The 12,369-nt window shown below is 41.9% G+C and overlaps 1 protein-coding gene across 16 annotated transcripts in view; it reads left to right on the top strand.

Annotated features, from left to right (window-relative positions):
- LOC128688974 (prominin-1) overlaps positions 1-12,369 on the top strand; it is a 1,112,830-nt gene that overhangs the window by 818,300 nt on the left and 282,161 nt on the right. For all 16 annotated transcript variants that reach the window (XM_070085551.1, XM_070085543.1, XM_070085554.1 and 13 more), the window contains one exon: positions 628-749. In XM_070085551.1, coding sequence (XP_069941652.1) covers positions 628-749 — 122 coding nt within the window. The remainder of the gene's footprint in view (positions 1-627; positions 750-12,369) is intronic.

Here is a 12,369-nt window from a genome sequence, read left to right as displayed (position 1 = left end):
AACTAACACCCAGGTACCTTCTGACTGCTAGGTGAGCAGAGGCAGCAGGTGTTAGGAATCATGTCCAGTGGTTCCCTTCCTTCCCCAAGTCTTCGATTTCTTAAACTGAAGCCACTACAGACTGAGTGACAAGTATCTCTCCAGCAGTGTCAGCATATGTAGAGCACAGCTTTTCTGTTTTGAAACAAATTAATACTTCGTAAATTCTCCAGGGCAGAAAAGATTTCAAAGATGGTCTCTTCTATCAATTGAAAGATATTTTTACGAAGTCTTTAGAGCAAAGCTGAATTTTACAACTGTTCACAACTCAAGAATAACTCCAAGTATGAATCATTATAAATAGATTTATTATTCATACCTCAGCTTCATCAAGACACTAAAGTGTGTCATTTGCTCACCTCAGTATTTTTTCATGACACACCACTGCATGTGATAACAAACAATTATGACATTTGTAATTTTTTTCCCATAATTTTATATCACAGACTTCTTCAGGAAAGCTGTAGGGGATTTGTGTTAGAATTGTGTTAAGATCTGTATGTAGGTTTCTTAGTATTGTATGTTACTTTTTTAATGATCAAAATCTATGTACAGTTAAGTAATATTTTGAACAATTTTCTTTCCCAGGGCTGGGTGATGTTGCTTTCCGACTAAGAGAGCTTCAGGAGTCTTGTGAGTCTCTGCCTGACTGTCATGAGCTCATCACAGAGTATGCTGATAAACTCAAGATTAACAATGACTTTGACCGGGTAAGATGCATGAAGTACCACTCGCTGCCTTGTGATCTGAATATAGTAGAGGTGAATGTTTAATGACAAGTTTGTGATATTTCAAAGTCTGCTGTATTAATAACTAAAAAACAAAACTGCAAATAATGACTTTCAATTACTGTGTAAGTACAGTATAACAAATTTGGGAAAGCTTGGCAAGAGAATAGCCTTGTTAATTATAGGAACTTGTTTTAATGGCATGGATGGAAGATTGTCACAAGTTCAAGAATATCGTTGCATCCTCTTAAGCATTTGAGTGAAAGTATAATCACACTGAAAAAACATTAAGCATTGTTATCACCTGTTCTTACACATTAAGATCTCTTGCCTTGTATACTATTTGATTTACTTCCTGTTGACTCATAACGAATATAAAAATGTCAGTCTAGGACTAAATTTACAATGTAAGTATTTTATATTGACAGTACCGTTTTAAAAGTTTTAATGCATAATATACTGCTGAGAAGACTTAAGAATTGACCAAGTACTCTGCTCCATAGCCAAAATCTCAGAAACTATGATAATAAATAAATGTATGGGAATTTCTGTACTAGGAATAAAATAACGGGGATTTAGAAGAGCCTGGAGGCCCTAAAACTGCAAATATAATTCAGCTTAATAATGAGGTAGCAGAGTATTGATTAAACAGTGACTAACTGGTCACACTAACATCACATAGTCAAGTGTTTGAGAGAGTACCAAGAAGTGAACGTAGCAGCTTCATGGAGACTAATGAACTTCATAACTCAGCTCAACAGGTCTTCACAAAATGGAAATAAAAGGAGAAATTAAAATTGAGATATTAAATATACTGAATTCTCACAAGCATTTGGTAAATGGGGCCATGAAATATTAAATTAAAATTAGGCCTAAATAGTGACTAGTTTGTAGGAAGTTGGATATAAATTTTTTATAGTAATAAGGATAGAATTACTGAGAGTGCTGGGTAAAAGGACACATCTTCAGCTGATGTGACAGTTTGTGTTGCAGCTTGGCAAAGCTCCTGGAGAATGAAACGTTGCCACAATAAAATGTCACATTAGTTGCAGGTGTGTCCTTTTATTTAACATAAATTTTTCTAACAGTAATTGTAAGGCAAATAAAAATCCTTTTTGTCTTGGGTACAGTAAAATGTTCAGTTTGACAAATGATTACCCATGCCCATTTATTCTCATCACAGGCTAGTACAAAAAAATACGTTTGTTTTATATTAATTGTCAATACTGTACCAAATTTAGTAAATTCTAAAAAAAAAAAAAAATTGAAGTCTGATACCAACTTTGGCAACAGAAAACATGATTCATAGTGGGTATTTGTGGTTGCTTTAATGTGGACAAGCAGAAATTCTTCACTGGTTCAGGATACAAGATGCAGAAGTCAGATTATTCAGTCATGTCTAGTACTGAGATGTTACCAACAAATTTTTTTGAAAATAAGAAAAAGTTTTGGAGTGAGATTAATAAGTTGAAGAAGCCTAGGGAACGAATGGACTTGATAGCTAAAAATAGGAGAGCAGAGTTATTAAATGGAGAGTTAGAGGTATCGGGAAGATGGGGGGAATATTCTGAGGAACTGTTAAATGTTGATGAAGATAGGAAAGCTGTGATTTTTGTGTATAGGGCAAGGAGGAATAACATCTTGTAGGAATGAGGAAGAGCTAGTTATGAGTGTGGGAGAAGTTCGTGAGGCAGTGGATAGAATGAAAGGAGACTGATAAGGATGGGATGAAGATAGAAATGTTAAAAGCAGGTGGCTGGTACTTTTATTTAATAAATGTATGTAAAAGCATAAGGTACCTAGGGATTGGCAGAAAGCATGCATAATTCCTTTGTATAAAGGCAAAGGGGACAAAAAGAAAAATGAGTGCAAAAATTATAGGGGAATAAGATGGAGAGTAGGATAGCAGATGAACAAGGAGGCTTTAGGAAGGGTAGAATTGTGTAGACCAAGTGTTTACAGTGAAACATAAGTGAACAGTATTTAGATAATTTTAAAGAGGTTCTTGTGGCATTTATGGATTTGGAAAGGGTATATGACAGGGTGGATTGGGGGCAATGTGGCAGATGTTGCAAATGTGGAATGGAAGGTAAGTTATTGAAAGCAGTGAAAAGTTTCTACGAGGATAGTGAGGCTCAGGTTAGAGTATGTAGGAGATTATTTCCCAGTAAAAGTAGGCCTTAGACAAGGATGTGTGATGTCACCATGGTTGTTCAGTATATTTATAGATGGGGTTGTAAGAGAAGTGAATGCTCGGGTATTGGCAAGGGGTGTGGGGGTTAAAAGATGAAGAATCTAACACAAAGTGGGAGCTGTCAGAGTTTCTCTCTCCTGATGACACTGTGCTTTTAGGAGATACTGAAGAGAAGTTGCAGAGTTTGGTGGATGAGTTTGGTAGGGTCTGTAAAAGAAGAAAATTAAAAGTGAATATAGGAAAGAGTAAGGTGATGAGGATTACAAAGAAATTAGGTAATGAAAGATTGGATATCAGATTGGAGGGAGAGTATGGAGGAGGTGAATGTATTCAGATATTTAGGAGTGGACGTGTCAGCAGATGGGTCTGTGAAAGATGACGTGAATCAGAATTGACGAAGAGAAAGAGGTGAGTGGTGCACTGAGGAGTCTGTGGAGACCAAGAACTTTGTCCATGGAAGCAAAGAGGGGAATGTATGAGGGTATAGTTATACCAATGCTCTTATATGGGTGTGAAACATGGGTGGTGAATGTTGCAACAAAGAGAAGGCTGGAGGCAGTGAAGATGTCATGTCTGAGGGCAGTACGTATTTGGTGTGAATATAATGCAGAGAATTTGTAGTTTGGAAATTAGGAGGAGGTGTGGGACTACCAAAACTATTATCCAGAGGGCTGAGGAGGGGTTTTTGAGGTGGTTTGGACATGTAGAGATGGAACAAAATAGAATGACTTCAAGAGTGTATAAATCTTTAGTGGAGGGAAGGCAGAGTAGAGGTTGGCCTAGGAAAGGTTGGAGGGAGGGGGGTAAAGGAGGTTTTGTGTGTGAGGGGCTTTGACTTTCAGCAAGCAGGTGTGAGCATGTTAGATAGGAGTGAATGGAGACAAATGGTTTTTAGGACTTGACGTGCTGCTGGAGTGTGAGCAGGGTAATGTTTATGAAGGGATTCAGGGAAACTGGCAGGGCAGACTTGAGTTCTGTAGATTGGGAAGTACAGTGTCTACACTCTGAAGTTTTATGTTGCAGTTTTATAACTGTAGTGTAAGCACACCTCTGGCAAGACAGTGATGGAGTGAATGATTGTCATAGTTTTTTTTTTTTTGGGCCACCCTACCTTTTGGGAAACAGCCAATGTGTTAATAAAAATAAAAAAAATAGTAATGAGGCTCCCTCACAGCAGGTGTATACTGTGTGACACAGTATTGGTAGTGGTCCAAGTTTCCTCTTGGTCCATTACTTTGGACCACTGTGTTACTGCTAGTAACTGACAAGCTACTAACAGCAACTGCCTGATTGACCAGGCAGTTAGTTAGGAAATCTGGCCTCAAGCTGAGGTGTGAGGGCAAGAACTCCCAAAATGGGTTACAGGGACATGGCAAGAGAGATCTTATTATCTATTCAGTGAATATTCTCTTCTATTCAGGTTGCTAATTTTCTAAGTAGAATAAAAAAATTTTGGAGTGATTGATACAAGTGTAGAATAAATCAGTTAAAAAGTACGGGTGCCATGATTACACGTGGAAAATGATGTTAAAATTTGAGGTCGACAATTCTTCAGCTATCTAGACAAATTCAAGCAGAGGGTTATATTATTGTGAGTGTGAGAGAGTGAGAGAGAGAGTGAGAGTGAGAGAGAGTGAGAGAGAGTGAGAGTGAGAGTGAGAGGTGAGATGAGGTGAGTGGGGGAGGTGAGAGTGTGGGGAGGTAGAGAGAGAGAGTGAGAGGTGAGGGGAGGAGGTGAGAGGAGAGAGTGAGAGGTGAGAGAGGTGGAGAGGAGAGAGAGGAGGTGAGAGGAGAGGTGAGGAGGAGTGAGAGGTGAGGAGAGAGGGGTGAGGTGAGGAGAGGAGGTAGAGAGAGAGGTGAGGTGGGAGGTGAGAGAGAGGTGAGGTGAGGTGGTGAGAGGGAGAGGTGGTGGTGAGGAGGTGAGGTGGTGAGGTGGGGTGAGGTGGTGAGGTGAGGTGAGGTGGTGGTGTAGAGGAGGTGGGAGAGGTGAGGTGAGAGGTGGGTGAGGTGAGGAGGTGAGGTGGAGGTGAGGTGGGAGGGGTGAGGGGTGAGGAGGTGAGAGGAGAGGAGGAGAGTGAGAGGGAGGTGGTGAGGAGGGTGAGGTGTGAGGTGAGTGAGGAGGTGGGTGAGTGGGAGGTGAGGTGGAGGTGAGAGAGGATGGAGGTGGTGAGGTGGTGAGGTGAGGTGAGGTGGTGAGGTGGTGAGGGTGAGGTGAGAGGTGAGGAGAGGGGAGGAGAGGTGAGGAGAGGAGGTGGTGGTGGTGGGAGGAGAGAGTGGGTGGGGAGGTGGTGAGAGGTGGTGAGGTGAGGAGAGGTGGAGTGAGGTGGTGGGAGGTGGTGAGGTGAGTGAGGAGGAGAGGTGAGGAGGTGAGAGAGAGAGAGAGGAGAGAGGGAGGTGAGAGGTGGGGAGGTGAGGAGAGAGGGAGGTGAGAGGTGAGAGAGGTGAGGAGAGGTGAGAGGTGAGGTGAGAGGTGGGGAGGTGGAGGTGAGGTGGGAGGTGAGAGGTGAGAGAGAGGGGTGAGGAGAGGAGGTGGAGGTGGTGGGTGGTGGTGGAGTGGTGAGGAGGTGAGGTGGAGGTGAGGTGAGGTGAGGTGAGGTGGAGTGAGGGGTGAGGTGGGGAGAGGTGGGGAGGTGAGAGGTGAGGATGAGGTGAGGTGTGAGGTGGAGAGGAGGTGGAGAGGTGAGGAGGTGAGGTGAGGTAGGTGAGGTGGAGGTGAGGTGAGGAGGGAGGTGGAGGTGAGGTGGTGAGGAGGAGAGAGGAGAGGTGAGGTGGATGAGAGATGAGGAGGTGAGGTGGTGAGGTGAGGAGGTGGGGAGGTGAGTGAGAGGTGAGAGGGGTGGGAGGTGAGGAGTGAGGTGAGAGTGAGTGAGAGGTGAGGGAGAGGTGAGAGTGAGGATGATGAGGTGAGTGAGTGAGAGTGAGAGAGTGAGAGAGAGTGAGAGAGAGAGTGAGTGAGAGAGAGAGAGAGAGAGTGAGATCAATGATCAAGTTGTTGTAAGAAAGCTTGGTTTCCAGGTAAAGGGAATGGGAAAGTGAGAATAGGGAAGCTTTAGTTTCCAATGTCATGCCTAAATAACACAAAGTATGAATTTACATGTTATGGAATCTGTTCGTGGGAGAATTATTCTTTGGTATTAATTGTTCTTTGGTGTTTTTTATACTAAAACAATGTCAGTTTTAATGTGCTGTAATTGACATAGACTGATGCCTGATAACATATGCATGGCTTAAGTACCTCATGTATGACTCAGTCTGTGTAGAAATTTACTGAAGGGGACTCGGGTCTTAGGCCAGCTAACCACAAGTGGCCAAAGTTGACATTCCTCAAAAAATTATTTGTTTAATGTCCTGCCTAATCTTATCCTTATATTGGAAGTGTGTACAGTGTACACATGCCCAAATGCCCAACCTATTACTCTTAGAGTGGTAATCTGCCTTGTTCTCTCACTTCATCTGACTTTTGTTGTTGTAATCTTGTTTATAGTTCTCACTGTGGTAATTAAAATTAAATACCATTATATCATTAACTTATACCTGTTAAAAGGGCTACCTTAAACTTAAGAAACTTTCTTCTTCTTTCAACACACCGGCCGTATCCCACCGAGGTGGGGTGGCCCAAAAGGAAAAACGAAAGTTTCTCCTTTCAAATTTAGTAATATATACAGGAGAAGGGGTTACTTAAGAAACTATGCCTAATATTATTAATTTTCATAATTCATAGAGCAAAAGCTTAATTGAATATCATACTTCTTTTACTTTATTTTTTTTATTAATCTGTAAAACCTGTACTTAATTTCAGTTGCAAAAATAGTAAATAGGCACAATACTGTAACTATAACAATACACAAATAACCTGCACATAGGAGACTGAAACAACATTTCAGTCCAGTTTGGACCATTAACAAGTGTGATGGACTAGTTAATGTTCCAAGCTGGACTGAAATGTCATAAGTTTGTCTCCCTGTGGGTTATTTGTGTTCAGTTACAAAAATGTGTCTATATTTGTAAATGATATCCTTGATAGCTTAAGTGTCCAGTAGGGAGGATATTCTAAAGTGCTGATGTGTGTATGTGTATTTCCTGCTGCTTTGTTTCCTGATGGTATTCTGAGAATGTCTCTTTAGAGATGAAACTTAAACAATTACATGGATTTGTAGGAAATAAAGTTTGGTGAAATTAAACACTGTAGCCTCTTATGGTCATTTGAGAAATTTAAATTTTACAGACATGAGTGGGATAAAGGGAGTCATCGTCGTCTTATTGTTTGACCAACACTGAGTGTGCACAGTGATAAAAAATTTGCTGCACATTTTTTAATGTTCCTTGTGTGTATTTTTGGCTAATACTCTTTCAAAAATCACTTTAAAATTGGTATATTTTAACATTTTAATTCTAGGCAGTGGCTTAATGGGAGGTGAGGTGAGGTGAGGTTAGGTTAGGTTAGGTTAGGTTAGGTTAGGTTAGGTTAGGTTAGGTTAGGTTAGGTTAGGTTAGGTTAGGTTAGGTTAGGTTAGGTTAGGTTAGGTTAGGTTAGGTGAGGTGAGGTGAGGTGAGGTGAGGTGAGGTGAGGTGAGGTGAGGTGAGGTGAGGTGAGGTGAGGTGAGGTGAGGTGAGGTGAGGTGAGGTGAGGTGAGGTTAGGTTAGGTTAGGTTAGGTTAGGTTAGGTGAGGTGAGGGGAGGATACCTTTTTGCTAATGAAAGGGTCTTGATCTTGGGAATTTGAGCCACTCTCCTACAGCTGAGACCTGATTTCCCCCATTCCCACTCCCAAGACACTGTAATCTCTACAGATTTAGTGTTTCCTTATGATTATACAATATTATAATAAGGGCAACCATTGGGAGACACTGATCTGAAATGATGGGTTTCCTAGATTAGTCATGAGTTTTCCATTTGGGTTTGCTTTGTGACTTCACTTTTATGTGATCCTCCACGCAGCTGCATCAGAGGTGTTGGGGTTAGTGAGTGGTGCCCAGGGTTGGGGACTCTTCCCTGTGACATCCTCACGGTGTGCTTGCCCAGCTAAGTACCCAGGATCTCTTAGGGCATAAATGGTGGGAATATTTCATCTAAATTTTCTGATACAGTTGAAGACTGAGCACATTATATGGGTGAAGATTTTAGAATGTGAAGAATGCTTTGAATTGTTTTACTTGCTGTGTGATTATCATTTATGTAATATGAGAGTGAATTGTTTATGACCATAGTATTCAATTCGATTCAGTTCAAGTTTATTCTCTATAAGGGTTACAATGTGGGGTTTACAGGTTTTGGGTATTGTGTGGTTTACATGTTATAAAATACTAATTACAGAGGGGGCCACTAGGACACCTGGCATGGCTAGGCATTTCGGGCAGACTTAGATCAATTCTTAACATTAAATCCTTACAGATTATGGTATTAAGGCTAAGTGACTACATCATAATTTGTGAGTTTAGCAATGTGAATGCTTTTGTTTTGGCACAATACAAAGTGTTTATATTGGAGTATCATAGGCAAACTTATGACTAGTTAGGATTTATTATTTTAAGATTAAGATTAGTATTTCTGGGTTTATAGTCAGTGGGTGAGTGAGTGTAATTGTGAACCACCAGGTGGTTATCATGTAGTTAGTTGTCGGGGTGTATCAGGGAGTTAAGATGTTATGTTTTCTAACTGTAGCTTTGAAAGTGATGAATGTGTCTGCAGTTCTAGAGTTTTCAGGTAGGATGTTCCAGATTTTAGGTCCTTTGAAATACATTGAATTTTTGTGAAGGTTTAGTTGAACATGGGGAATGTCATATAGATGTTTGTGTCTGGTGTTATGCCTGTGGATCCTGTCACAACTATCAAGAAAGCATTTTAGGTCAAGGTTAATATTGGAATTTAAGGTCCTGTAGATATAGATTGCACAGTAGTAAGTGTGGATGTTCTGAACAGGGAGTAAGTTTAGATCTATGAAGAGTGGGGGGGATGTGTTGCCAGGGATGGGATATAGTGATTATTCTTACTGCGGCTTTTTGTTGGGTTATTATTGGCTTTAGGTGTGTTGCTGCAGTTGAACCCCAAGCACAGATAGCATAGGTGAGGTATGGATATATAAGTGAATGGTATAGTGTGAGAAGGGCAGTTTGTGGCACGTAGTATCGTATCTTGGAGAGGATCCCCACCGTTTTGGATACTTTTTTTATGTGTTGGATATGGGTGCTGAAATTTAGGTTGTAAGTTGATAATAGCATTTATTGATAGAAATGGAGCGTGTTTAAAGTGCTGAATGACTGAAGTTATAATGCTTTATAAATTAAAAAGCAATTATGTGATATCCCATTTCTTCTGGTAATTCCGTATTTGCTGCATACACTTGCCGCATGTGATCAATCCAGTTTACAAAACGTGATTAAGATTCTTACTATGTGCAATTACATGTTGATGGCCAGATTGAGCATAGTACAGCTTCTGGGGCCTGGAGTGCACCTGCTGTATCTGCAAATAGACATACCAAATGACCAGCCAGTGATATCTTAGATTATATTGTCATGCTTCAGATATGTAGGTGATATTGTGTATAAAATGATGAGCATTAATCTTCTGCTACAGCAGCTTTTGTCTTGCACAAAGTTGTTATAGCAGAGGAGCACACAGCAAAATCTGGGTGACAGAAATAGGCACATAATACTTATCTGTGTCATTCATCATGTCTCTCTCTCTTCCCCCCTCTCTCTTCCCCTCCCTTTTTTTTTTTTACACAGGGTTTGACAAGGTTAAGGATCCCTAGCTTTGTTGACAAGCTATTTACAGGTTAAGGATTCCTAACTTTATTGGCAAGCTAAGAGCTGTTACCTACATCAGCTCATTTGAAAGCATTTTTATTGTTATGGGACATACAAGTAGGGAACAGGATGAAGTTGGAGCCATATGTGGGCCAGCATTTTCATGTGATCAACGGACTTTATCTTGTTGACATCATTATGCTGTACGAATGTGTTCCATACTCGAGTCATCCTGGGTATATATGATCTCAGATGGAATGATGTTCTGGAGAAGGGTACAGCCAGAGTGAAGTTGCTGCTTTCTGCCTGTCTTGTGGCATAAAAGCTTGTTTCACGCTGTCCTCAAAGTGGATCCAAGTGTGGTACTTTGACAATATTGGCCTTGTACATAACAGTAAGGCCACCCACATCCCTCCTATGTTGAAGGCTCTGCTGAAATGACAGATGTATCCAGGATGGGTCCAGGCAAGAGATGAGATGTCTTGCTCTGTTCTCTACTCTGTCAAGCAGTCGCAGATGAGAGGAGGGGGGGGGGGCAGGCAAACCAAGAAAGTGGAGCATACTCAAGGTGTGAGTGTACTTGTGCCTCGTACAGAATCTTGCAACCCCTACTGTCAAGCAGAATCGAGATACGGCGAAGTGCTCTAAGCTTCCTGGCTGCCTTGTTTGCAAGATTTACAACATGGTTCTTCATGGTTAGTTTGGAGTCAGATTTCACCCCAAGGATATCAACTTCTTCTCCAGGTGCCAACACCCTCCCATTCATCCTTACTACTGCACCAGCATTACCATTATGGTGCCTAGAGACGATCATCATTTGCATTTTCTCAGGTGCAAATGTTACTTGCCATCTATTTCCCCAAGCTGATATAGCTCTCAGCTGGTGATTGATGTAGCTTAGAGCAGCTGGCATTTCTTCTCTTGGATAAGTGAATGTCAGTGTACAGTCGTCTGCATATGCATGTGATTCTGGGATGAGATGAAGAAGGTCATTGAAGTAGACATTCCATAACAATGGTCCCAGTACGCTTCCTTGTGGAACACTTGCCCCAGTAGGATGTCTTGCTGATTCCGTTCCATTGAGAAGTACACTTAGAGATCTACCATGAAGGTAATCACTGAGGAGACATAGCCTGCAATTCCCAGTGCTTGAAGTTTTGCTAAGAGGCCCTGGTGCCACACCTGGTCGAAAGCACCAGCAATGTCCAGTGCTACCACACAGCTGACTTTGGATTCATCCAGTGACTGGTGCCACTTAGTGGAGAGGTTTAACAACAGATCAGCAGCAGAGTAACCTTTCCTGAAGCCATATTGACGATCACAAAGTAGTGAGTGGTAGTCAAAAAACTGTCATTTGTCTTGAGATTATTGTCTCAAGGATCTTACCAGTGATTGACAGGAGTGACACTGGTCTGTAGTTGCTGATTTCTGCTCTGCCTCTTTCCATAGAGAGGGCCATTTACACTGTACTAGGCAGTGCTGAAAGATGCGAGTTAGAGGTGCTGCTAGCTGGTCTGCACATCTTCTCAGCAATCTTGGGCTCAACTTGTCTGGCCCCACAGCCTTTTCTTGCCCAAGCAATTTAAGAAGGAAATACACCTCCTCCTGCCTTATTGTCACCACTGACAGTTTTGACACAGTTCTTGCAGCTAGCCAAGGAGGGTCCCTTGCTGGATCAGGAACTTGCATTTTGGTAGCAAAGCGTTCAGCAAAGAGGTCCGCCTTCTCTTGACTACTAGTAGAGGTGGTCCCATCCTGTCGATTTAGAGGTGGAATGAGTTCATCAGGCAGATAACCTTGTCTGTCCTTGACCAGGGACCACCAGGTTTTGGAGCCTACCCTACCTGATGCTAGCTTTCTTTTAGTGTCCACCTCCCATTTAGCAATGGCCCACTTTTGAACGTCCCCCATATGCCTACAGGCTTGCCTGTGCAAGTTCCTGTTATAGGTGGTAGGATGTCTCTTATACCTTCGCCATGCTTTGTACTTAGCAGTAGCAGCCTCTCTACAATGAAAGCCAAACCAAGGCTGATCTGTAGGCTTTGTCACATATTGCCGGTGAGGAATGTGTTCTTGTTGTAGATTAAGGATGTGTCCAGTGAAGGCTTTCACTTGGTTGTCAACATCCCCTTGGAGAAGAGCATTCCAATTGGCAGTGGCAAGGTCAGAGCAAAGGGCTGGCCAATTACCTCTTTCCCATAACCAGGTTCTGCGTGTGGACTCCTCACCTCGTTCTGTTGGGATCTTAAGTGTCATAAAAGCAGCCTTGTGGTCAGATGATCCAACGTAGCCGAGGGGTTGACAAGTGACTATGCCTTCTGCCAGATCACTCACTACTGGGTCAAGGGAGGAGCCAGAGATGTGAGTAGGGAAATCAACAAAGTTTCTCATGTCAAATACTGCAAGAAGGTCATCAAAGTTCCTCTGTATAAGGTGTTGGTTGAGGTCACCAACAATTATGATATGTTGACAATTGTGTTGTAGCAGAAGGGAGTCAATATTTTCCATTAGGAAGTTGATGGGGTCTGCATGCTGCCACTGAGGTCTGTACATTGCACATGCTAGTACAGAGGTACTAGTGTTTATGCATAGCTTGAAGAACATCATTTCAAGATGTGTAGGGGTGGCAACATCAATGTGCTGGGCATGAACACTTTTA

The sequence above is a fragment of the Cherax quadricarinatus genome, chromosome 16 (genome assembly GCF_038502225.1).
Source record: "Cherax quadricarinatus isolate ZL_2023a chromosome 16, ASM3850222v1, whole genome shotgun sequence".
Lineage (NCBI taxonomy): Eukaryota > Metazoa > Arthropoda > Malacostraca > Decapoda > Parastacidae > Cherax > Cherax quadricarinatus.
Note: the sequence above shows the minus strand (reverse complement) of the source record. Positions and strands in the feature narration are given on the sequence as shown.